Source organism: Paramormyrops kingsleyae, chromosome 14 (assembly GCF_048594095.1).
Source record: "Paramormyrops kingsleyae isolate MSU_618 chromosome 14, PKINGS_0.4, whole genome shotgun sequence".
NCBI classification, from domain to species: domain Eukaryota; kingdom Metazoa; phylum Chordata; class Actinopteri; order Osteoglossiformes; family Mormyridae; genus Paramormyrops; species Paramormyrops kingsleyae.
In genome coordinates, this window is record NC_132810.1 from 1,675,212 (window position 1) to 1,702,153 (window position 26,942).

Below are 26,942 nucleotides of genomic sequence, written 5' to 3' on the forward strand. Positions count from 1 at the left end.
GCTGTTACATCCTAAACTGATAATACTAATTTACATAATGTTTACTATGTAATTCTTTTATTATTTGGAATATATGTGGCATACAGTATAGATTAACATAGCATACAGTATAGATTAACATAGCATACAGTATAGATTAACAATGTGCTATATGTTTCAGTTCACTTCATCCATCCATTTCCTGTAACCACTTGTCCTACTCAGGCTGACGGGGTTGGGGGAGCCCAGAGCCTACATACACAAGGCTGGGAACGACCCAGGATGGGGCACCAAGCCATTTCAGGGTACACTCACACACCATTCACAATTTGGTGACTCCAATTCACTTTAGTGTGCTTTTGGGCTGAGTGGAATAAAACTGGAGTACACAGAGGAGACCCCTCGACGACAAACCCAGGTATGCCCACTCCACAGAGTCAAACTCAGGTATGCCCACTCCACAGAGTCAAACTCAGGTATGCCCACTCCACAGAGTCAAACCCAGGTATGCCCAGTCCACAGGTCAAATCCAGGTATGCCCACTCCACAGAGTCAAATCCAGGTATGCCCACTCCACAGAGTCAAACTCAGGTATGCCCACTCCACAGAGTCAAACCCAGGTATGCCCAGTCCACAGGTCAAATCCAGGTATGCCCAGTCCACAGAGTCAAACCCAGGTATGCCCACTCCACAGAGTCAAACCCAGGTATGCCCACTCCACAGAGTCAAACTCAGGTATGCCCACTCCACAGAGTCAAACCCAGGTATGCCCAGTCCACAGGTCAAATCCAGGTATGCCCAGTCCACAGGTCAAATCCAGGTATGCCCACTCCACAGAGTCAAACCCAGGTATGCCCACTCCACAGAGTCAAACCCAGGTATGCCCACTCCACAGAGTCAAACCCAGGTATGCCCACTCCACAGAGTCAAACCCAGGTCCCAAAGGTGTGAAACAACAGCGGCTACCATTGCGCCACTGTGCTGTCTCTCAGTTGACTTTCCTACAAAATATTATATAAATAAAACCCTTGAAAGTATTAAGGCTTTATTATTAAACTGGGGAAATTAAACCAAATTAGACAAAATCAACTAATATGTGAAACCAATGAGGTGTAAAAAACAACACAGACGAATGTTAGGCTTAAATTCTCTAGGCATCGTAACTACCTCAAAAACAAGTACATGGGTTAAAAATAGCCCATCTTTACAATTATTCAGCTTTGGATGCAGTTTTTCTTTAAAGAGAAAAGTAAAACAATCCTGGCTTCCTGAGCGTATTGACTTCGATAAAGTGGGAGTCAGTCGCAACTTAATAGGATTCTTTATCAGTGGGTTTCTGTGCTGCTTGTTTGCTGTGCGGATGGGAGCGATAGCGCACTGTCACACACCCTGTGTCAGCTCCTTTGGATGAACTGCAGCCTGTGATGCTGATAAGCACTGTGCTCCACAGGGCAGTGCCTGACCAGTAGGCATCAGCTACAGACTCTGCCAGTAACATTGTAAAGTCGGACACTAGTTGCGGTATTAGCTGGTAACATCATCCCAACACTAATTCGGACATCTGGTCCCTCCTCTTTATCTTTCACACTGTTTTTTTGTTTTTGTAAATTTGTAATTTCTATTATATTCTTTATTTTTGCATATATAGTACTGTGAAGTGTTCCTCCTATATGTCTTGTTCGGTACTTCACTGGCACCAAACCACAACCAGTTCTGGTATGTTTGTACGTGCTGGCAGTAAAATGTTCTGAGTTCTTAGTTTTGATAATTTAACTGGTTTATGAGTGTTTTAGGTATTTTCTCTTGCACCCCCCAATCTAGTCCAATTACTTGTGCTTTCTTGTAAATTTCCCTTTGTGTTGCGCGTGTCACCATAATGTATATAACCATGCCTGTCTGCACACTCGTGAGTATTCCCTCGTTGTTGGTTCTGGTTGCTAGATCGTTTGGGTTCTGCTTGGCTAGCAGTGTTAATGGCATTTCCCCATGCAGCCTGTGTCTTGGTACCACGGTTCCCCCATTGTTGGACGACAGCTGGCGCGCCTGAAGGAGCAGCCTTTGCTTGTGACTCGTGGCTATTTGGTAAATTTTGATTTGCACACCTTTTATATAATGCCTTTACTTGCAGGCGAATCCAAATAAGTATATAGCCCTATTTATAATACCAAATATGTATCATTGACTGACCCAGTTCTGGGGTTTTTATAAGCCGAATGACTGGAAATGGAAGGAAATACATAAAACCCATTCCAGGATCATACATAAATACTCATTAAGCTTTAAAACAGCATGAAAGGTAGCTAAGATATTGACTAGCTACTTCAAATACAGACAGAAGGTGTGATGTATAATATGTGCAGAGTATATTTTATCTTTCAAAATGAGGATATAAAATGTTTATTTCAAATGACAGCTAGCATTTTAGTCTAGTGTGATGATCCACTTTATCCCACCCAGGTACAGTATACTGTTTTATCTGCCATTGTATAGTAATACATACACACTTTCAGAGGAGAAGCAGCAGACATTTATCCAGCCTGATTTGAGATTTTACAGTCTTTATTTTTTTTGGTGTGAAGTTCAATGTTGCTAGCAGTTTGGACCAGACTCCCATTCAGCAGATTTTGTCTGTTAAATGCAAAGTTGACTAAAGCCAGGACCGTTAAATCCATTGTTTATTGTAACAGCAAGTGCAGCTGACACCTTAAAAAACTGTTTCCTCAAAGATCAACGTATATTCAGTGCTGTGCTAAAGTCTTAGGCAGTCAAAGGAAAGGTTTAAGGCTATTTATCTGGGTAGTAAACATATATTTGCTCAAAAACACAGAATTAAATGCTAAAACATATCCAGATTTACTGTAAAGTAATATAAAAGTAACCAAAAAAAATACAATAATTTCTTTGGTTCTCTAAAAAACTTATCTTATTGGATAGCTATTGGATAGCTAGATGAAACCAACCTCTTCTCAGGGACAATTCAGCCATTCCACATATTCATTAAATTTCTCCACCGGCTCGTTTAATTAATTAACTTAATTCATTAAATAACTCAATGAGGTATTGATTAGCCAATCAAGGTGGGGTAATGGTCAAGTCAAAATGCATTGGTGTATTGGAGGGTTTTTGAAAAATATCAAATGATTCCCAAATGATTTTTTGGGAGGTACGGTGATTTTTTTTTTCATTTGAAGAGCCAATTAAGTATTTATTTTCTATGCAAGATTCACACTTCACATACAAATTATTACAGAAGAAAATTGTAATATAAACAAAATTAGTCCTAAAAACAGTTGTCCCAGTAGTACCGCTTTTCCAGCATGGCCATAACTGAACTCAGTGTCCAATAAATTCTGATTTTATTTTCTATTATAGCTGGATATGGATGAAAAGCATAAGTGATGTTAAAAATGTTTTTCTCCTCTTGTCACTGCTTGTGCAAGTGAAGCATAATATTGATTGCGGTGATAATGCTTCACAAAAAAGATAAGCTGAAATGCAACAATGTAAGGAAATCTGGTTTTGCAATAAATTTAACATGCAGCATAAAGCATTGTAGTTACTTTTCAGTTAGTACAGGAAGCAAGCAGCACCAAAAAGCACAAGGCTTTGAGATGCCGGAATGTTCCAGAACTGCTCTTAGGACACATTGCCTTCGAAGCACTGGCAGCTGAGATCATCACGGGTCTGACCCTACGTCTGGTCTCATCTACGCCATCCGATGACCAGCTGCTGACAGAGTCATTACTCACTCCTGCCTCACAAGCTGTAGGTGAGAGACTCCCAGACTAAAACTGGCTCTTTCCACTGGAGAAAATCTGCCGGGTCTCGTGGAAGTGGGGGATGGGAAGGAGATTGAAGGAAGAAAAGAAGAAAAGGAGAGCTGGTGGACACCCATGATGGCATAGAAAGAGAGTAAACAATGCAATTTGGAGAGGAATGATGCAAAGTGAATGGCATGACCGCAATGTCACACACCGCTGAACATATTGATTTTTTTTTTTTTTTTTTTTGCATTACCGTCATCTGTGTTTTCTTGGAGGTCACCAGCAAACATTCAGCTAACCTGCTGTTTGATTAAATGATACACATGCTAATGCCCAGGACTCATTTTGGTTATGACCTCCCCAGGTAACAATACAACGTTCTCAGAAAGTTACAGGAACAATCCCAGTAGTGAGTGAGACCAAGCTCTCTTGAAGTCCTCAGCAATGATCATGCATGATGTCTGCATTTTGTTTTTAATACACAAAAAGAATAAAAATGAAAAATTCAGTGGCGACAATGCTGAAATGTTGAAACATTTTTGTGTAACGTGAAAGGGAACATTAGGGGAACGTAGATGAAACTCCCAGCTCCCAAGCAAAAACGTGGACTGTCTAGTAGGAAGCTCAGTGTCTGTGGGTCCCTGAAGACCACATTAGAGAACACTGGTATAGACCACCTAGCAAATCAGAAGATAGCAGGAGGACATTAGCTTCATGGTCTGCCCAGCATGGTTCACAATAATTACAAGCAAAATGGACAGACCTAGCTATGAAGCACTGACCCCACCCCCCACCCCCCGAAAAGAGAAACCCTTTGAGTCAATTTCACTTAATAGAATACTCTATAATGTGAATCATAATTCCACCACAGGCTGCTGAAGTAGACAATAAAAGCCAATACCGTGATTCACACTCTAAAATGGCTTTGTAGATATTTCTGTGCTGCAGTTTGCCTGTCGACTGCTGTTAAATAAAGAAATGGCACATGGATGGACAGATGAATGGATGGGTGCAGTGGTAACGGAGAAACCCTCATGCATAGAAGATAGATGGGTCTGTTGCCTGTGCTGACATACTTTTTACTGCAAGTTTTGTTTTTTTTTTCCTGTTAAATTTTAAAATTGAATTATTGTCTGGCATGTTGTTACAACTGATTGAGAGTGGTGAGTGAGCTGTCATGCAGCAGTCTAAGTGTAACCAGCAAATACTCTCAATGTGTTATTGTGGGGTTTCCCCTGAGTTCTCCATCCACAGGCCAAAAAAAAAACCACATGCTAAAGTGATTTGGAATTGTCAAATTGTCCATAGGTATGAATGGTGCATGTGAATTGTGTGTGTGCCCTGCGATGGGTTGGCACCCCATCCTGGGCTGTTCCCTGCCTTGTGCCCTGCGATGGGTTGGCGCCCCATCCTGGGCTGTTCCCTGCCTTGTGCCCTGCGATGGGTTGGCACCCCATCCTGGGCTGTTCCCAGCCTTGCGCTTGTAGCTTCTTTGATGGGCTCCGGACCCCCCCTGACCCTAATGGATGTCTTCTTGTCTTTAAAAAGACAAGAAGTAGAGTCCAGGGAAAGATTCCACCGTCAACTGTCTAATTATCTGCATCAGAGCACCTTGTCTTGAATAATGTCATCATTCCACCATGACTGATAACAGATGCAATCAATAGACTCTCATATGTGTTTGTGATCTTTGCTTCATTTATGGAGAGATTTTATTTTGGTAATGGTCAATTGATTTATTTGAAGGAGCGTTCCCTATATTAAATTTTATATTTTTAAATTCTCACACTGCATAATGCCTAGCAACAACAGCACATTATTACCATTTAACAACAAAGAGTATTTTATCACATAAATTGGCTGTAATAATAGTTAAAGGGTATAAACCTAGACACAGATTATCATGTATGACAATAGTTACTGGTTCTTTCTACTTACATGCAGCTAACTAGTTTATATACTGTATAATCAGAATGCTTTTCTTTGAATGAAACCTTAAAACGAATCCACAGAGCAATTTTCTCTTCTCTCAGTCACCTACAAGTATTAAAAGAATGCCATCCATCCATCCATCCATCCATTTTTTGCCGCCTCTCCAGGACCAGGTTGTGGGGGCAGCAGTCTGAACATCTGAGTATGGATGAACAGATTATCCTCTCACCAGCCACCTCCTCCAGTCCCTGTGGGGGGGGGGGGGGGGGTGATACCAAGGTGTTTTACAGGCAAGTCAAGAAATATAATCTCTCCAGCATGTCCTGGGTCTGCCCCAGAGTCTCCTCTTGGTTGTGCAGGTATCCAGGAGATATCCTAGATAGATGCCTGAACCACCTCAGCTGGCTTCTTTTGGTGTGGATGAGCAGTGGCTCTACTTCCCGAATGTCCGAGCTCCTCATCCTATCTTTAAGGCTGACCTCCGACACTCATTTCTGCTGCTTGTATCCACAGTCTCATTCTTTCACTCACTACCCAAAGCGCGTGACCATAGGCGAGGATAGGAACGTAGATTGACTGGTAATTCGATAGCTCTGCCTTCCAGGTAAGCTCTGTCTTTACCACAACAGAACGATATAATGTCGCACAACTGCTGACGCTGCACCTATCTTCCTGTCGATCTCCCGCTCCCTTCTTCCCTTACTCATGAACAAGACCCCAAGATACTTAAACTCATCCTCAACCTAGATGGGGCAATCCACCCTTTTCCGGTTGAAAACCATGACCTCATACTTGGAGGTGCTGATCCTCATCCTTCTCACTTGACACTCAGCTGCAAACCGCCCCAGTGCATGACGCAAGTCACAGCCAGACAATGCCAACAGGACCACATCATCTGCAAAAAGCAAAGACATGATCCTGAGGTTATTGAACCGGACATCCTCCACCCCTTGGCTGCACCTATAAATTCTGTCCATACAAGTTATGAACATGACCAAGGGCAGCCTAGGCAAAGTCCAACACCCTCCAAAAATGAGTCGGACTTACTACTGGCAATGTGAACCATACTCTGGCTCTCTTTATACAGGTACTTGATGGCCGGCACCAATGGACCCTGTACCCCATCCCCCTGAAGCACCCCCCACAGAACCTCCTGAGGGACACGATCGTATGCCATTTCCAAGTCCACAAACACATGTAGACTACTTACACAGACTCCCATGAACCCATTAGTATCCTTGTGAGGGTGAAGAGTTGGTCCAGTATTCTGTGTCCAGGATGGAATCTGCATTCTTCGTTTGACCAACGGACAGACTCTCATCTCCTGTACCCCAGCAAGGAGACTGAGGAGTGTGATGCCCCTAAAGTTGGAACACATCCTCCGGTACTCTTTCTTAAAGAATGGGACCACTGCCACAGTCTATCAATCCAAGGGCACTGTCCCCAAGCTCCACACAATGTTGAAGACGCATCTCAGTCATGGCAGCCCAACAACATCAAGAGCTTTCAGGAAATCTGGGTGAATCTCATCCTGGAGCCTAAACATCAAAGAGTTTTTTGACTACTTCAGTGAACTCACAGTGATGGGTAAGTCCTCCTATGCATCTCTCAGATCTACTTCCTCCAAAGAGGGCATGTCAGTGGGATTCAGGAGGTCCTCAAAGTACTCATTCCACCGCCTTATATACCTACAAGAGATCAACAGTGTTCCATCCCAGCTGTAAACAGCATGGGTAAAACCCTGATTCTTCCTCCTGAATCACTTGATGATTTGCCAGAATTTGCAGAATTTGCTTCTAGACCCTGAGCCATGCGTTGAGGTGAACCTGACCCATCAGAGAGGTTACATTCCATGTCCCTAAAACCACATTGTTCTGGTGAGGCTGCTGCCCCTTCCACTGCCACCTGACCTACAATGCACTCGATTTCCATGCCCCCACCCTCAGATGGTGGCCCATGTTTTAAGCATATTTTGGAGTTTAAGCATTAAACCTTACGTAGCTTTTTATTTGTTATTTAAGCTTTAATTTTAAAACAGGCCTCTATTTAAACACTATTGAAACGTGATGCCATCCAGCATTTACAGGTGAAGCGCAGCACAAATTGGACTTTTATCTTAATTTACAGACAAATGAGCCTTGTGAAATAGATGGTGGTCTTTCCCTTTTTCTGAGAACAGTGATTTAGCTTAAGCGAGCTATAAAGCCAAAGCCAACACTAAAGGTTTGGGCTCAAAACTAAATACGATAACGGGTGAGAATTAACAGAATGTCTAATTCATTTCTGAACCTAAGGACCTGGACTTTGACTTTTCTGCCACCTCCGTCCATACAATCAACATTACTCTGAAAGCTCTAAGCTGCGATTGCTCGTCCAAACTAGATAACAGGTGAGTGTTTATTGAACTTCCGCTCCATCCATGAGAGCAGAGGGAGGCAGCCTCACCCTTCATTATCTCACTCCCACTTCTTGTCACTGTACCAGTCAGAGTGTTGGAGACCCAAGTTGATCATGCAGCATTTCTAATACCCACAGTCAGCTGCACCAGTTCAGGTGCTGGCAAGCACTGGCCCTTCTCCTTGAAATCTTGCTGACTTCAAGTATTTGAAAATAACCCAAGGTTTTTATTTATTTTCGGGGGTTTAATTGAAACCTTGACCCTGCTTCTCAGCACAAATTACAGAGCTGCTCCTGAAGGCTATTTTTATTTCTTGCCAGACATGCATTTGGTTTAATCCATTAGTATTCCAAGAGGTCAGCCGTACACAGCGAGTGCAGTCCTATCAAGTTTAACTGGAGGTTAAATATTACTTACTTTTTGCAACCTAAATAATTACTTAATGCATAAAAAAACACTAAGTACCAAAGCTAGCCATAGTTCCGGGATGCCAAGTCAAAGAACATTAATTAATATTAAAACTGTGACCTGTAAACAAATTACTCTGATTAAAGCAATATGATAAGAACAGAGGCATGTCAAAATTATTTTCATTCAATTTATACATTAAATTTTTGTTGAGAAATCAAGGCATAAAGTGAATACTGTACAATTTAGTTTTTCTCATGCTAATCCAACAACTCAGAACTTGCAGATATTGAACATTCTGTTTTTTGTGGCATTTTTCTTTGACAAATAAATAGTACAAAAAGGAACAAAGTATTGAGAACTAAGCAAACTTACTTGTAGAAATGGCAAAAGGCCTAATACGTGGATCCATACCATGATCATAAACAGCAGATGTGGATCAGCCTTTACACTTACAACTTGCTGTATACAGCAGATAAACACTGGAGTTGAATTACTGATAGTTGGTTTTTAATTACGTATTCTATATTTAAATCCACAAATGAAGAATCTATATCCATCCGGATGTGATGTAATTATAGGACTGGTGGAGGGCTACCCATGATCAATGACGGACAGAAGTGTCCTCCCCACTCATCGCGCCCATTCAGTGCCCATGAGGCGACATGGGCAGCCGGCTAGGACGCTATCTTCTGAGGGGTTAGGGTTAGGGTGAGCAGCCGCTGGAGTGCGAGAAGAGCCCTCCGCCAAGCCTGCCTGGGCACCAAATGGGCAACATCTGGCACTGTGCTGATTGTAGCTCTTGATGAAGCTGTTTGGGAATGAGCCTTCAGTGGAACAAATAGTATTTATGTGAACAGGCAAAAGTGTGAGTTTTTTTTTCTTTGTGAAGGGAAAAGTTTAGGAAGTAGTGTGATAGGCCCACACAGATTTTGACTGTATCATTGTGACTACACCTGCGTGGATTTTATGTTATAATAAATATAATATTATAATAAATAAAATAAAATCCAAATGCAATCTCTCTTTGAGCCCCATGGTGATTTCTGTGACATTTCAATGGAGAGTTAAAGACACACAGCCCCAGAATTTTTTTTATCTGAGTGCCAGTCACCATGCATGACATGCACATCTTTCTGTCATTAGAAACTCACCATGTTTCTATATTATAGATTTACAACAAGAAATACGGTTTTAACCCAGCAAGATGACTGTTAAATTGCCAATGCACGGTGCGGCCTGAGAGTACAGTACTCTGAAAAAGTGACGAGCCCATCAGGGTAGAACATGTATTGCTATGTACAGTCCGTGAGTCACTTATGAGGAAGCAAAAAGAGCAAAACTTCAATTGTAGTACTAACTGAAATGAATTAAACTCGACTGTGAATCCTACTACAGTAAACATGACCTGTCAAACCAGAGGTGGAAAGTTTGGGTCCAGAAAGAAAAATTCAACCAACCAGATGAGTATTCAGTGACTCTTTGGTTGAAACAAAATCTTGGTCTGGATTTTTACTTTGTAGACCGGAACTAGCCACTTCTGTGAGATATTTATATCTTATTACCTTTTCTATTGTTTCCTTTGTTCTTTGAAAAGAATATGTGTAGGAAAGGAAGTTTTAGCCACCCAGTCATATTTGAAAATCACTGGGAATGTAAATCGAAGGCACTTTTCCACCAATAATCTGGAAAGTGCCTGAGGACTGAATTCGAGCTTTTAGACCTGCGACATATCAGGAAGTTTGAAATATTTTGCCATGACTCTTACATGCTAATAATCACACATCGACTTCAGGAAATTTGCATTTCTTGTGTCTCCCCCCCCAGTCTAAATCAGGACCCTCTCCATAGATTTCTTGGAGTACCATACAACATTTCTGACCCCCTCCCTGGCCTTCTACCCTCCTCTCATCCTTCAGCCCAGATAAGGGCTATCCTGGAAATCAAGCCCATTGCCTGCCAGGGTTCCATCTGATTAGCAGCCGGAACAATTATTCTAATCGTGTCATCTTAACAAACCTGCTGATAAGCAGCACTGGCCCAGTAATCTGGGAGACCTTTCCTTACGCAAAATATTTCCTCTTATCATCCCCATGAAAGTAAATAACCATTATGTTGGGGAGGGAAGCACAAAAAAACTTGCATCAGTGCACAGCTAATAATACAGGTGATCTGATGGGAAATTGAAGGGAATCATCTTCCTCCCAGTTTATCCATGTCATAAAAAAACAATCTCCCTAAAATGGCATCACCTTCCTTTGAGAGAAGTCATGGTTGCACAGTGCTGATGAATGCCTGGTGGCTGTCTTAACATATCCATGCCTAACGACATTCACAGCTCAAGGGCAGAATTTTAAGGAGAGTTTAGGTGGATGGCAATTATGGAGGACAAACAATCTTTCTTAAATGTGGCAGAACAAAGACCAGAAAGAAATAAATTGCTTAGCGGGAGGCAAGTTGAGAAGGACAGCTGAAGGAGACCCAGACTTGGGAATCGGTGCCTTGCTGACGTATTCAAACAACTATTGCAGTGTGGTACCACCGGGCGGCAAGAAATAAACTGTGTGGCAGGAAATTTCATGCAAAAATGCAGCAATGTATTCTCTTTTTGCGGTTTGCGCTCATCCCTGAATGCGTTACAAGCAGAAATGGAAAGGTGTATCTCCTGCCTTTTTGCAAAGCTGTTTCGGCGGCCGGATCCGCAAAATGTGTGGGAGCTGGCGGGGTAACAAGTGGCATCTGACAGCCTTGCAGGCTTCAAAGCAAATGCCCTTTAGAGTACGGGTTCCCCTCCTGGCTCTCCTGCTTTCACCACGGGCAGTCCCTTACCGAGCCCTTTGAGGTGTCCCCTCTCTAGGGAGGACTGAGGGGGGAGCTTAACATTTACATTAAATTACTTGGCATCAAAGAATACCACTGGCTGCCCCCCCCAAAGACTAAATGATTAAAAGCAGCTTTTACAGGACAGCGAAACACACATTTGTATCAGAGGTGCTTTGCTTCTCATGGCAACCTGTGCCAAGTCACGGAAAAACAGATTTTAATAATTCATTAAAATTCAGTGCGTGCTATGCTGGTGTCAAAGCGATTTGCGGGGTATATGTTTTACAGGGTATATATGCGCAACAGAGATGTTTCCTTGTTAATTGTGGAAGAAGCTAGTGTTCTATTAGTAGTTTTTAATGAGAGAAGATTATACAGTGATTTTAAAGTCATGTTTGGAATTTGGTGAGCAAACAGCAGCCGTTCTGTAAGACTGCTGAGGGAACTTTAAAGAACAGACAGAGGCAGGAGCACCGTTTGGGCTCATTCACAAGACATCAGTTGCTATTTCCCAGAACCCATAGTGGTACAGTTCTCATTTTGATTATAGATCAGTGAAAGCTATAGACTATGTCAGTACAGTAAGCAGAACAGTTTTGCGATTCATATCAAGAGCATTTTTCAAGAACTGACCATAATTTGAAGGCTTTGCTAGATAAAAGAGAAAGCCAGCTTGCTATATGAGAGATACTGAAGCACAGGATTCTGTGTGGTCCGATAAGGAGAGTGGCTGTACACTAGCTGCCCCATAAAAAACGTCTGACTGCCCCCGCCCCCCCCGCCCCCAAGCATGTCAAGCTTACGGCAGCCTGTGCTGCTTCCGCTGTGTTTTCCTCACACGCTTTCTCTGCTGTTCCTTAATTTTGGTGCTATAATCACTGGTGTTGATCTGATTGCCAAAACCCTGGTATTTCAGTAGTTGACTTGCCCAGATTTTTTTTTTCCGGCAGAATTTCGCCAGTGATTTTGCTTTATTTCTCAAATGCCGATGTTTGGTAATGAAAAGGGGAAGTGAGGCCTTCAGAGTTCGGCATTTAGAAGAGTACATAAATACTGTGTTTTTATTTTTTATTAAATTAAAAGATTCCAAAAGACAGTTTCACATACAAATAAAATGTATGTTTTATGTTTTCATTTATAGTAATTTAAAAATTTTAGCAATCACAACACTAAGCTCAACGTTTTTTTTTTTTTTTTGCGGAAATAAAGCTCAAAGAAAATAACTTTGCAAAAGGAAGCAAATCCTGTGGACTATGAGTAATATGTATGTAACTTCATTATTACGTCAGCTACTTTATTTGAAACACCATCATGGGTAACTTTATATTCATTGAACCGTAGAACAGCACAGGCAAACAAAACGCAGGACAGACTTGGCACTTTGTGTCAGAAAACCGTCTGGGCTTTCAGACCAGAGATACCATGTTACACTGTCCAGAAAAAGATATATGCAGAGATGAAAGTGTCCATTTCACAACTCACTACGTCATTTAACTGAAAAACTGAAGGTTGAACAAATATGTTTCATAATGAAAGAAAGAGGGTTAGGATAATAGGTTCACAGTGCCCTCTAGTGCAGAAACACCTTATATTACACTGTTAGTATTGAAAGGTTATCGTTAAGGCTTCTTAATTCCATGCACTGAGATGGTCAGCAATTAACTAATGCTGTCAGGGTTGGACTAGGTTTGAAAATCTGCCATAGACTGTGTCCCCCACAATGCATTTTGCCACCCGACGTACTCATTACCCCCCCAGCATGCCAGATGGCCAGTCCAGCCCTGAACACAGCTTAAGCCTTGATAAATAATGGTTACCATCCATAGCTGACAATGATATGTTTAATTAATAAATGACAACTGAAATGAGAATGCGGTTTTTAAAAATGAGATTTGGGGTTTTGAATTGAATAAAGATAAAGATGCTTTATTGTCCTTGTAAGTACAATGAGATATAGTTTGGAACGCGCCAGCAGATGCATAGTTAAACTTGTAATTAAATAAAATCCGAGGCATAAAACAGAATCCGAGAATAACATATGTACACACTATATATATATATATATATATATATATATATATATATATATATATATATAGAGAGAGAGAGAGAGAGAGAGAGAGAGAGAGAGAGAGAGAGAGAGAGCTTGGTGGGTGAGCAATTCCACAGAGGTACAGTTTATCGAGTGGTATAAACACACATTAGGGTATAGGGTATACATTTGTGTGGTCTAATTTAAAAATATTATTGCTTACGACCCAGTTTTGTGGTAAAACATCCATTTTCCAAAAAATCCGAAAGACCAGGAACTCGTAATCTTATCTCTTTTTCCTGGTCCTCGTTGAAAGAAACCCTCCACATCATTGATGACAGAAGAATCTGTTCTCATCTAAAAGACAATCCTGGGGGAAAAGAAGAAAAAAAAATAACATTTTAAATTGTACTTTAGCCCTGAGATGCAGGAGATGTTGAGCTGGTCTTTTGCCATCTGAATACCAGTGACTTACTGTACATCTATCAATATTTCAATAGCCTGGACATGGAAGAGTCACATGGATGGGGAGCCTGGAGCCAATCACAGCCTCATATTAAGGGCAATTTAGGGATGCTAGTTTCCCTACTTGCAGGTCTCTGGACTGCGGGGGGAAGCTGGACTATGGGATGGATATTGGGACAGGAGGAAACATGCAAACTACACAGCAGGGTAGAGACAGGACGCCACTCCCCAGCCCCAGCTAGTGCAATGTGACAGGACTGCTCTCAACGTGCTGCCCCTTCTGGCAAATTGGCCGACTTAATCTTTAGCATACAAATGATATTGTTTTGCTTCAAATTGATAAAAAGCAAATATCTAAAATGTTTGTTTTTTTACTTTATGAATGATTACTGACTGGGTTGTTAAACTGATATAAACTGCATCCAAATCAGAGTAGGGAATAACCCAGGGTGGCGTGCTAACTCATTACCCCAGCTTTCCAATTACCACAAATTTCTACACATATATTTCTACACATAAATCTATACATAATCTATACATATTTTTCACATAAATATTAAATGATATATAACACAAGACACAAAAGAAGATATTAACCATTTTATTCTGTTTTGTTTTTGTTTGTATTGAGAACAACCCAGTATGGAAAAGGCGTTTGATATTATATATTATTAGACATTATATTTCATGTACAAAAACTCTGCTTATTAGAATGGTACATCTGCATTGCACAAATATATATATCATATTATTTAAAGATTGTGGAAGGTATGTATCAGGTGTTCTAAGGATAATAATCCATGCAGCATTTGTATTTTCGCTCAGTTTTCCTGGCTCTGCAGTGTATAAAATCTAAGAGCAATCAGATAAAATTTGTGCATTACTGTAGAAAGTGCAATAGTGCTTAGTAGATTCAGTGCCGGTTAACCGCGTAGCCAATGCGCCGAGTTAGCAATCCAAATTCATTTTGTCTCAGGCGGGGGAGGCCGGGTGTTTTGACGATTTGAGCTACCTATCGAGACATGCTATCGAGCCTTTCTGCGCATGTGCTGTTCCACCGTTTTAAGATTAGGGTTAGGTTTTAGGGGTTAGGGTTAAGGTAAGGGTTTTCGGGGTTTTTTTGGGGGTGGGGTATCGATTAGCACTACGGTAGCCTAACTCGACAGAAAACCGGCAGTGAAACTCGCCGAGGACGCTTCATGGGCTTCGGCCTGTGCCTAGTAGACTTTCTTTTTGAACGACTCTTAAGGGAACGAGGTGATCTCGCTCACTGGCATAATAATCTACAGATGCCTGAAAGATTCAGTATGGTTAATGTAATATGTAACACGTAGGCCTAATATGCCCCCCCGCCCACAACCCCACATTTATGCATGGGATGTATGTACGGTATTTTAATTATACATATAAACCTCATGCCCCCCCTCCATGTTTGACCCAAAGTTACGCCCTTATAAATACTGATTATGATTTATAACTTCTAACGTATAATCTGAGTACCGAAATTTAATGGAGTGTACGTGTAATTAATTTTAATGCATGTTTATTAGACTGTTTGAAAGATAAAAACCAAAAATTGAACAATTCTTTTAGTTGAACGAACTCAAAATAACCAATCCACTGGAAATAAACCTCCTTTCCATACGTTGACCTCACCAACATGCCGATGAACCCGCCCTGCGTTGCGCGACCTTCTTCCCCGGAGGAGGCGGCGCGAGGTTATTCTAGGTTAGCTGTAGTGACCGGTAGGCATATTCGGGCAAATTAAACAGGTGGATTTGTTTTTTAAGTCGGACAGTTCGAAGAAAAACTATAAAACTGAAAAAAAACCGGAAACAACTTTTATCCGGATCGGAAAGAGGCGTAAAGGAAGCTGACAAGATGGACGTTGTCGCCGGCGCGTTTGCTCGCTGAAGGGGGACGCGTAACTGAAGGCGTCCAGTTAGCCATCTTCCAGGGTTACAGCAGCTCGCTGTCGGCGGGGAGCGCAGGAAAGCCCGAAAGTTAGCGGTAACTGACAAACTGCGCGTACTTTTTAATCGTCTAAATCAGTCTCGTTTCTCTGGGGTTCAGAGCGGGGGTCCCTCTGGCGCTTCGTGACACGTTGAGAGTCCGTATCCTGCTTAGTTAGCCGGTTAGTTAGCGCATCCGTAGTCCGCTAGTTAATCACTTGATTTAGAATGACAATCTAGGTTGACAAGCGTAGAGCTCGATAACAGCATGTCAGGCTTAATTACAACTAAACAAAAGTTAAAACTCGGAATAAGGACCGAAGCGCGAAGTATTATTTAATTTGCTAGTCGGACCAGCCCCCGGAGACAGGCGTACGCATAGTTTTAGTAGCAAGTTGTTGTATATATGGTAAATTCGCATGGAGTCGTTATTTTAATGAACAGATAGAGAATAAATTTAAGAATCAAGAAGTTAATACAATGCGAATTTAGAATTGTCGGGTAGCAGGATACGCTATATAATATATTTAACTGATGCAACTTGCAAAGCCACTACATCTGAAATAATCAGCAACTTTTTAGTTACGTTATGGGCACGCCATTAATGCACAGTGGCAGAATCTGAAAGCTTATTGCTGCCTGTGTTTTTTTTAGGTCGAAGAACGAAATAGGTGTTAAATATTTATTTCCTTTTTCGTGGGTACAGTCGGAGACAAGCTCTACCTCTATTCATAAAACTGCTAAAAAAAAACATATTATCGGGACGAACACAAGAAGATAAGCTTTAAAGTTAAATGTCCTAGATTTGAATGAGAAGAGTGACAGGGGTCAGATCATTCCCAGCGTATCACGACTGACTCAGGACACCATGGGGGAGTCCCACCAGCCTGACTCCAATGTGAAGGTCGCCGTCCGAGTCCGGCCCATGAACCGGAGAGGTGAGTGAGCTGGGACGCCGCTTCTCAACGGCCAACCTCCCTTTATTGCCTCCTGTAACCAAAAATAATTTTATAAGTAACTTTATGCATATATTAAGGCCATAATTGTTTTTATGCATAACAAGCTGTCGGATTTCTGTAATACCAGCCACCTGTAATCACTATAATCACAGTCCAATGAAAGTATTTACAACTTGGATTGCAAATTCATTAAAAAAAAGAGCCCCTCTTTATGTCAAATATGCATTGTAAATAGTATTTTTTGATGTTTCACTTTAATTTTTTTTTTTTGAAGAGTTTATGTAAATATTTTGTGTTGAGAATCAAAGTGGAACTTCCTACTGTGCCCCATACAACAGAACAGTTAATTTATTGCTCATTTTAATGTTGGGTATAAACAGGACCGAGGGAACTGAAATTTCATTTGTTTCATAATGAACACAGGAGCATGCAAACATTAATCTGATACTTCATTAATGATCATACTATAAAGAGACATGGCTGTAGATCTGACTGGAAAATATTAAAACAATTTAACATTTTATTTATGTTACACTGTACTTTGGTTTAACAAGTCTGACATAAGGGTTCAATCACAATATCAGAAAACAGAAGTGACATTTAAAATTCATTGCTACCTGTTACAAAATGAACCATACAAGTGTAAGGAAGACCAAAGATTGTCTAAAGGGTTTCTACCATTTCCTTGGTTAATGTCATAATTTATGGAGAGAGTCACCAGATTCCGTTAGTAATTAAATATGAGTTACTATTTTAGACTGTCATGTGCTTTCAGAATGTAAACAAATGTGTTACCCTGTGATGTGCCTTACAGTGCATTCATAGAAACAGAGTGTTGTAGTAGCATTAAACTTCTGGTGTTACTTTGTTTGCTAATGTTTAATGGCCTCTGTTGGAGCTGGTCTGCCCTGTGCAGACAAAGGCAGGAAGGGAGACGGAGAGCTAAGGGCTAACATTGCATAACTGAGCGTTTTCCCATGTCCACAAAGCTGTGGAAAGGCAGCCCTTCGGCTAGCTGTCTTCTTCCCTCAGCCCTTCGTTCCTCTTGTTCTTCAGCTTAATGCCACTGTCAGCTTTGCAAGGTGTATTTCTCTGATTCTGTGTGTGGGATTTTCCAAAATCGTCATGTGTATATGGATATTAAATTGAAAATCATAGTGGGTGGGGGGGGGATACATTTGCTTTAGCTGCTGTTTATAGAAATGGACGTAATTCAAGTTATGAAATGAAAGCATGGTGGCCTTTGCCCCCCTATATTTTTGACTTGTAAATAAGGGAGTTCTTTGGCTTCGTGGTGTATGGAGGAAGCCTGTGTTTCCTCCGGCAGCCAGATTCGCTGCAGTGGCAACTCACCCTGGTCACATGACACGTCCTCTTGAGGGGGTCATGATTCAGTCTTGTTTCCCTTCAGCTAAATTCTCTTTGTCACCGGATTTGTAATGTGGAGAAATCATCACAGGCACTTATTGAAGTGATAGTTATTGGTCTATGCACCATCTATATGTTTTATCATTATAGTCAACTAAGGTGAAGACACAGCTGCACTCAGACCCTCAAATGTATGTGGAATACAGTAAAGCTGTCATAAATTAAGACATCGTTTATTACAGTAATATTTTTCCATTTAGCAACAAAATACAAAGTCTTTTTGGGTGGAAAAAATGTATTAATTATGCTTCAGAAGTAGGGCACTTCACGCCATATTCTAAAAGAAGAGTTTGTATCTAGATTGATTCCCCCTGTACCCATCGTTAGGCTGTTGGTAAATTGTTCTAAATTGCATCCAAATCAGAGCTGGACAGAAATGTATCATAGTTTATTAATGTATTAAATTTAGCTTTGTCTTGCTTAATACATATTTTTTTTTATAAGCTTATATTGAAAAAGTGATCATATAGGTTAGCACTGTGTGCCAGGTAGAGGTGTAACGGGATATAAATCTCACAGTTCAGGACAAACCTCAGTTTTGTGTTCATGCTTCAGTGCAGTTTCAGTTCTGCAGTAAAAACAGAATTTGTTTTGAAATGATTTATTATTCAAACTGCAAACACAAACACAATTAGGAACAATTGTAAACCAAAGGCAATGCATCCGTCAATGTAATTGAATAACAAAATGCAATAGACACTTATTTGTACATTTTAAAAATAAATATGTAAAGCAAAAATTCAAAAATAAGTCTGCATCTTAACAGTCATAATCTTTAAAAGCTTGAAGCTTTCGTTGTCTGACTGAAGAGATTTTCCTCAGAGCGAGTCTCCCGCCGTTAGGATGGCACATAGGCTGACGACATGTGACCTGACAACCCTTGTGTCTGCATTTTCCTAACACGTTCTTTGGGGTTCCTTTATGTCAAGGCATAGCTCTGGTGGCTACGCCTTGACATAAAGCAAATAGAGCAGTGTGGCGCTTTTTCTCTAAAATGATGCATTTTGTCTGCTCCCTTAACACAGAGAAGGACCTGAATACGAAATGTGTGGTGGAGATGGAGGGAAACCAGACCATGCTGTACGCAGCCAACATCAGCAAAGGAGACAAGTAAGCAGCGTGCTGGGAAGCTCGGACAAGCGGGTCGCTACTTAATAAATGCTAATAGCAAAATCATCTTGACAAATATATACAGTCATCGGCGACGATTGTATGATTCTGACTGCGGACTTTGTTTTCCTTTCCTGTTTTTAAGTTCGATTTCTATGACAATTAAAAAGTGCATCTGCTCTAGTGCTACTATTAACCAGTGGAGGGAATTCTCCTTTTGGCCTCCGGTTTGAGCTCATTCTCACCTGCTGAGTGTGAGACAAGGGAAGGTGGCTGTGGGACAGTGATGCGTTTAATTGTCCACCCAATTGCCTGCCTGCTGTTTTCCCGCCCCTTCCCCCATGCTGTGTGTCGGGCGTAATACTTCTTCGTCTGCCCCCAAACCTCCCCAGCAGACTTCAGTTGCCATAGAAACAAGGAGGTTAGTTCTAGGTCATCAAGAGCTATAGGACCCTGGTCTATATATTTAAAAAAAAAAAATAAAATGTATCATCGCTGCACGAAGAAAGCACTGGTGCAGTTTCATATGTAGACCTGCCATATTTGGGTTAGGCTGATGTGTAGATGTGTTTAACATGCTGACAGTAGCATAGTTGACTAATAGGAGGCTGACTGATATTCTTGTATGTGTGTGTGGCGATCCGTTATCACACAACTAGCGTTGTTTTTATAGCACATTCTGTAGTTCTGGATGATCATTTATAGGATCATGCTGTGACATGCCTCTTGTTAACCCCAGACAAACATCCATTTTGTGGTCCTGTGTGACCTACACTGGTTAAATTCCTAAGGAACTACTGTTCTAATCTTAAGCCAAGTGCTAAACCCAAATTATTTTGATCAGTTGTCTATTGTATGTGTGTAAAAGTGTAGTCTTGTGGCTGTTTTGCATTTACATTAGTAGTGAAAGATAATGCATATATTTGTGCTTCTACTGCAGATATCAGGTAGAATGCCTTTGTTAATGGTGCAGTGTCAGAGTCGTGCATTCAGAAAAGACATTCTGCACACTGCTGTTGTGCTGAGCTGTTATTTTTCCACTTGTGTTTACATTATGAGCTGCCCAAAAGCCACAGCTCGCTATTATGCTTTCAGTGATTTTTATATGTAGAACTGTACCTTAGTAGGTGCATTGGAATAAAGTGTTTGCTGAGAAAAATGATATGGGGAGGAAAAAAAGAATCCATCTTTTCAAGGCACCTCATAGAAGTGCAATGGGCTGAGCAGGAAATCTGGGGGTAAAGGAGTCTTATCTGTTGTGGAAGCCACAGCTAAATAGGCAGAACGGGGATGAATGTTGTCATGGTCCAAGCTTTCAAGAAAGTGAAACCACAAAGGCGTAAGGTAGATAATCTCCATGGAGAAAGAACTCGGAATGTTAACCAGATGCGACAACTGCATGGCCCATTGTGATTCCTGTAAATGCATCTAGTTTTAGAATATTTGTTGTTTTATTACACTGAACTTGTAATATATATCTTTTCTAATGGCCAGTTTCTTGTTTTGTGTGTGTTTGTCTACATTTTCAGTTTGATTATAAGATTCAAGATTTTTTTATTATCAGTACAACAATATACACAGTATACAGTGTATTGAAATGTCGTTCCACACAGGTCCCCCATGGTCTGTTATAAATATTAAAAATACATACAAATAATAAATTCTAGCTAAATTTTTATGAATAGAATACAAAGTGGTCATGTGCAATTACAGTGCAAATGAAAAAAACAAAGATGTGCCAATTATAAAAAGTGCAAATTTGGCATGAGGTGGACATGTTTGGCAGATATTCAATTGAGGTGTGCAAATAGGCATAGTGTGAACATCCAGAATAAGAATAATATTTTGGGAAAATGAATAGGTAGGACAGAAACTGTTTTGTACAATTGCAGCTATATACTGGAACAACAACTAATCTGGTAATTACCTTTAACATGATTGTGTTCATGGAAATCAAAACATTGGTGCTTCATGTTTTAACCAAACACACCTTGGTTAGGTTTGTGAATAATGCTCTGATGTTGATTTGTTAGTGTGGTTTGACACACAGAAGAGGGAGCTTGTCTGTTCCCCCCAAACCTTACAAAAATGTTGCAGATCTTGAAGTCAAACAATTCCAATTTTTTATTTTTTTTTTTTAAAAAAGATTAACATTTTAAAATATCTGTTTGGTTGGCCAGACCTTGACCTAACAAACTCTCCTTCCAGCCCGTGCTGCTTATCTTTGTCTTTGGCTTGCTAAGGGTGTTTCTGTTTGCTTGCGTAAATGTGTCATGCTTGCTAATTCATTGTGAGTGCTTACAGCATATTTATTTCGTCCCTCTCGCTGCAGTAGAGAAACAGCTGCCTGTTAAAGATTTAGCCGTTTCTTCTTGTGGCGTCAGAACTACTGTATCTCGTGGCTCAGTTTTCCGGAACTTAATGAAAGCATGAATTATAGATGAACTATAGAAACTGTTTTGAGCTCAGTGTTGGTAGGAGAAGCAGACTCAGATATGCGTTTGGCAGTCCCTAATATCATGCATTTACTTCATGAATAAGTTCTGATAAAGCATTTTATATCATTCGTCAGCAGCCTCTGATTCATACCAAATATATCCTAAAGGGAACATCATAGAACCTTTTTTTTTTTTTAGTTTAAATGCCTTTAAAAAAGGCAGATGTAACATGAAGGATAAAATATTTATTGGGGGGCATTAGTTCCAGAGTCCCAAATTTGCCACTGGTGATCAATAATGATGCTTTTTTGGGGTTTGATCTTACCCATGTAGGATCATAGTATTACAGTCACACCTTGTGTGCCTCTCTCTCGTGCTTATGAGTCAATTAAGTATGATATACCCAGTACTTTAATATAGGCCATGGTTTGGAACATAGCATTGTTATTTGTATTGCCTAGTCATTGATGCAGAAAATATATATTTTTAACTGTTTTGTCCAATTGTCCAACTTTAATCTTGATCCCCTTTGTTTCCGTTGGTTGCTTTGTGGCCCATGTATCATATGGACAGGTAGGAATTTTATGGGTACTACATCACTATTCGTTAGAGATGCAGCGATGCGATATTTGGATGGGTATTGGTGCCGATCCGGGCCTATTTGACGGATCGGGTATCGGCTATATGTGACCGATCCACGTCCGATACTTACTTATTTAGGTTTTGCAGTCTCTACAAAGATAGCTCTGATTTCCTGTACAATCAATCGCACGACAAGTCTTTCCCGTTTTAGATGTGATTTTGTGGCATTCAAGCTGAACGTTAATGCTGCCCCTCAGTTTTTCTGCCTCTCAGTGGGTATAAGTGCAGTGACGTCCGTCTGCTGTGATGTCATGCGCATACCCTTCGCAGTAGGGGGAGTGTAAGAACATCAGATAAAAGGGTGACAATCTGGGGGTATTATATGCTTTTAGCAGCAACTAGTAGCACAGCGATTTGCAATCTTTCCAGTACCGTTTACTGGAAAATCCCACTAAACAAAGCACGAGACAATGCGATTAATATGAAAAATGCAGTGGAAGATTTGGGAGTCGTTAGGTTAGCCAGTTGTTTTTCTGCCTGAAAGTTCTACTGTGACACTCTTGATATAACTAGGTATGTACCAAGTACAGCTGTGGATCAGTCAGGGTGTAAACTGGCATGCACTGATATGTTTTGTTATGAGTGTCGCTAATTGTTTAAAAACCAAAATGCTTGATATGGTGATGCTGTGAGTTCTCAACACAGGCTTTAGAATCTATGGCTGAGTGTCATAGGGATCAGTGCAGTGTGCCCTTGAATTAATGGGGGCCTTCATGCAGATTAACACAAACACTTTAGGCTCAGATGTTACAGTATTTGTCAGGAAAATCAGTCATGCTTAGTCCTTTCGTAAATAAAGCCTTTTGTTTCTAACTTTTAACTAGAACCGAAATAGGGTTATGGTTTTACACTCTTAAGTATGAAAGGGTCTTGTGAGAGTATCTAGCTTATAGTCCGAGAGTGTAGCATTATGGAGGGAGGACAGATCCGGCGGCGTGTGGCAGAGAGCAGAAATGGCTTTTGATTTGCACTAGTGCCCCTTTATTGTGGCAGTTCACAGCAAGGAAGAGTTTGCCGGCATTTCCTTGTGCCTGCGGTGTCAAAGATTTTCAAACACATCAACCTTCTCTACCGTTACATTCCAAGTCATGCTAGAATCAATAAAACCCAAAACTTCATAGGACATCTCATTATGTTGCTGTAAGAACTAGGTTTTGTGAAATAAAGTCAACAAATTGAGAAAATAGACTTTCTCTGCCTTGGGAGGGAACATAACGTCCTGCCCCAGGTCACCTCGCCTATGAAAAGCGTGGATATCTAACAGAAACCAAGAAGTCGTGTCCAACATGGTTTCAGAGGGACACTTATACTTGCCTTCAAAACCATCGAAATTCAGTGTGGTTTTTGTGCCCATTTTTTTTTTCACCCTTGAACTAGTGTAAATTATGAAATTGAGATGTTGGCAGCTTTCTGAAACCTTTCAAGTTGGAACTAATTGTATATGTTTTTGTGTTTTTGTCTGTGTCTTGTGCTTATGCATAAGTTTCAAATTCTGTCTCTCACCCGCAAACTTGACCCCCCATGCAGACACCCCCTGACTGAAGTTCGCCCAGACAAATGCCACAGGGGGCTAAATATCTCTGTTATTTCTGGAATGTGACTGCAGGAGACCCCATAGCTCCATTACTATACACTGAACACTTTGTTTGCTGCTCCCCGACTTTTAGTTGAGAGGATGGGATTTGCTGGAACAGAATGGACATATTTTTCCTGGTCCTTTTTCTCTGCTGTTCACAGTAGCGTCATGAGGTTACGGCCACTTTTCTGTGTCTGCGCTTTTGTCATCTGTGCAATATTTGCCCTCGGGCTAGTCGTCACAGACGCTGAATGTGACATGTTTATAAAGCATAAATAAAATTGCTATAATTAGAATTCACAGGGGATGTGATGGAGGGGAGAGAGTGGTCTTTTATAAGAGCACTATGGCTGATTGACTAAGGTGAAAGAACACAAAGGAGTATATTTTAGTGCACTTTCTTTTAAAAAATGGGGCTTTTTATAATTTTGTCTTAAAGAAAATATCCCTATTCTTCAAGATGGTTTTGATAGAAATAAGAATATGATTATGACTATTGTCCATTATGTATTATATGAATCTGGTATTCAGGGAAAAAACTGCATATAGGAGAATTGTTCTGCAATTGCTAGTTTGTGTCACTGGAGGCTCATCTTTGCATTAGCTTTGTTCTTTAGGGAAATACTTATTCATATCAAACTGTACAGTTTAACTAAATCATTAAAAGTCACTTCTTTTTTGCCCATAATTCATATGGAATTAGGTAGGTTTTTGATTGTACATTGAAAATTTGGTGCTTTATAGAGCAATTGTAATAAAAAATAAATTAAAATGCAGCAGTCTTGTTTAAAAGCTTTTCAAAAGTTTATACTGAAGGTCACCTTCAGGAAAAACACAATTACAATTATAACAAATCAGTATTCATAAATAAAGAAAAGCAAAACATGAGCCATTCCTGCATAAGTTTAAATCTGAACTGTAATTATGATTACCACTTTTACACGTAAGGGGTGATGTGTGAAAGGGAGGGTTTTATTGTGAGGGAAGGGGAGACAGTTTCCAGTTTCTGGCAATGAGTAGCGTAATGCAGAGCTCCCAAGTAACACATTATTTTATCAAGCTACTGGCAGAGGATAGATGCGTGCCGTTTATTCCTCCGGTGTACTAGAAAGCTCTAGTTACACATTATTGCTTACAGCACAATTACATTTCCTAACACTAGGTTGAATCTTGAATAATTATTTACCGTGTCATCCGAGCAATTGAGCAAGCTCTTCTTATTGACTAATCGCTTGTTTGTGTTCAGATTCGGCAAACAAAGTACAGTTGATGACATGGAGTTGGATGGCCCGTTACAGGGTCCTGGTTTCTACTTCAGCACATCCTTCCTGATTAATTCTCATTGCAATTTCGAACAGCAATTCCACACAATGCATTGGCGTGCTCACAGACAATGGAATCTGATTGTTAATGAACCATATTAAATGCATGTATTTCTGAGGACATTCATTTTAATTTAATGTAATGTTTTGGATATCTTGTATAACATTTGAAAATGTATGTATTTAATTCTGAGGTGAAAAATGCATTAAATTTCCCCCTCCCCTTTTCCCCCCATTGTGTGCCCTCCTTCCCAACCACACCAGGGGCCAGCCTAAGGTGAGGCCTTAATATTTGCAATTTGAAGTAATGCATACTGTAATTTTTAAAAACAGGCTTTGGTTATAAAACTTGCATGCATTTTATGAAGCTGCTAATATTTGTGCTTTAGTTAAACATGTCAGTTTTGCTTTAATCAGCCTGTCCTTGCATGCATTTGGTTAACATATCCTGCTATAACCTTGTGTTTCTTCTCTGTAGGTTTTTGCATACGACCACTGTTTCTGGTCTATGGATGAGACAGACACAGATAAATTTGCAGGTCAGCTTTAACACACCATTTGTGTTTTATATTGAGAGGGGATGCATTACATTTTAGTTTTTTTCCCCCTCTGGTATTCTCTTCAAAAAATATGGCTTGCACTGTTTTTGGTGCTGTAGCTAGTGGGTAATAATTAACCAGAACCTTACCTGGAAAGGCTGTAAAATGTTATATATGCTTAACTATTAAGGTTATATATTAAAGTTGCATAAACATACAGCCAATGTGGAACATCTTTCGAATAATGTATTTCTTCACAAAAACAGTTCATGATTTAGTTTTGCCTAGGGGTGGTGTTACACAGTGAAATGCATACTGCACATCACCTTGGCTTGCTTAAATATAACCAGTGTACGATCTCTGCTTTAACATTGGCATTTGCCTTATTTTGCAGGGCAGGATGTGGTTTTTCAGTGCCTTGGGGAGAGTCTCTTGGACAATGCCTTTCAGGGCTACAATGCTTGCATCTTTGCATATGGACAGACTGGTATGGCATGATCGGTGGTGGTGGTAACCTCTGTAGATCTGGTGAAAAGGCTGTATATGAGAACGTTTGCATGCACACTAAGAAAATCGAATTATTGTGTTAGTCTGACTAAAACCTGACTTTTAAGTACTTATAAATATGTTAGTCCAACTGAATTGGAACTAAAGGGCGCTTTTCCACCGCACCATTGTACTTCAAGGTCTTCCAGTGGCGTAAAAACTAGTACATCACAATAAGAGCCGGGGTTGTTTTGTAGAGATGCACCGGTCCGATTCTATGATCTGTATCGGCACTGATCCAGACCGATTTGACGGCTCGGTATCGGTGCCGATCCAGACCTATTTGGCGGATCGGGTATCGGCCATGCATGACCGATTCACGTCCTATACTTATTTAGTTTTTGCAATCTCTAAAAAGATAGCTCCTATTTCATGTTAAATCTATTTGCACATTCAATCGTAGGACAGCTCTTTCCCATTTTACATGTTTCTTGCGGCATTCAAATGGAACGCTATCGCTGCCCCTCAGTCTTTTTTGCTACTCAGTGGGTGTGAGTACAGTGACTTCCGCCTGCTGTGACGTCATGCGCATACCCTTCGCAGTACGAGGAGCGTAAGATGACACGTGACGATCTGGGAGTATTTTACGGTTTTAACAGAAACCAGTAGCACAGCGATTCGCAATCTTT

At 40.5% G+C, this 26,942-nt stretch overlaps 1 protein-coding gene across 3 annotated transcripts in view; it reads left to right on the top strand.

Moving 5' to 3' along the window:
- Positions 1-15,535: 15,535 nt before the first annotated feature.
- Positions 15,536-26,942, top strand: part of LOC111850898 (kinesin-like protein KIF13B) — a 47,318-nt gene continuing 35,911 nt past the window's right edge. For all 3 annotated transcript variants that reach the window (XR_011982535.1, XM_072699040.1, XM_072699041.1), the window contains exons 1-5: positions 15,536-16,691; positions 19,166-19,250; positions 25,493-25,505; positions 25,707-25,767; positions 26,162-26,254. Coding sequence is in view for 2 of the 3 variants with exons in the window: in XM_072699040.1 (XP_072555141.1) it covers positions 16,622-16,691; positions 19,166-19,250; positions 25,493-25,505; positions 25,707-25,767; positions 26,162-26,254 (322 nt within the window). In the remaining variant the exon portion in view is untranslated. The remainder of the gene's footprint in view (positions 16,692-19,165; positions 19,251-25,492; positions 25,506-25,706; positions 25,768-26,161; positions 26,255-26,942) is intronic.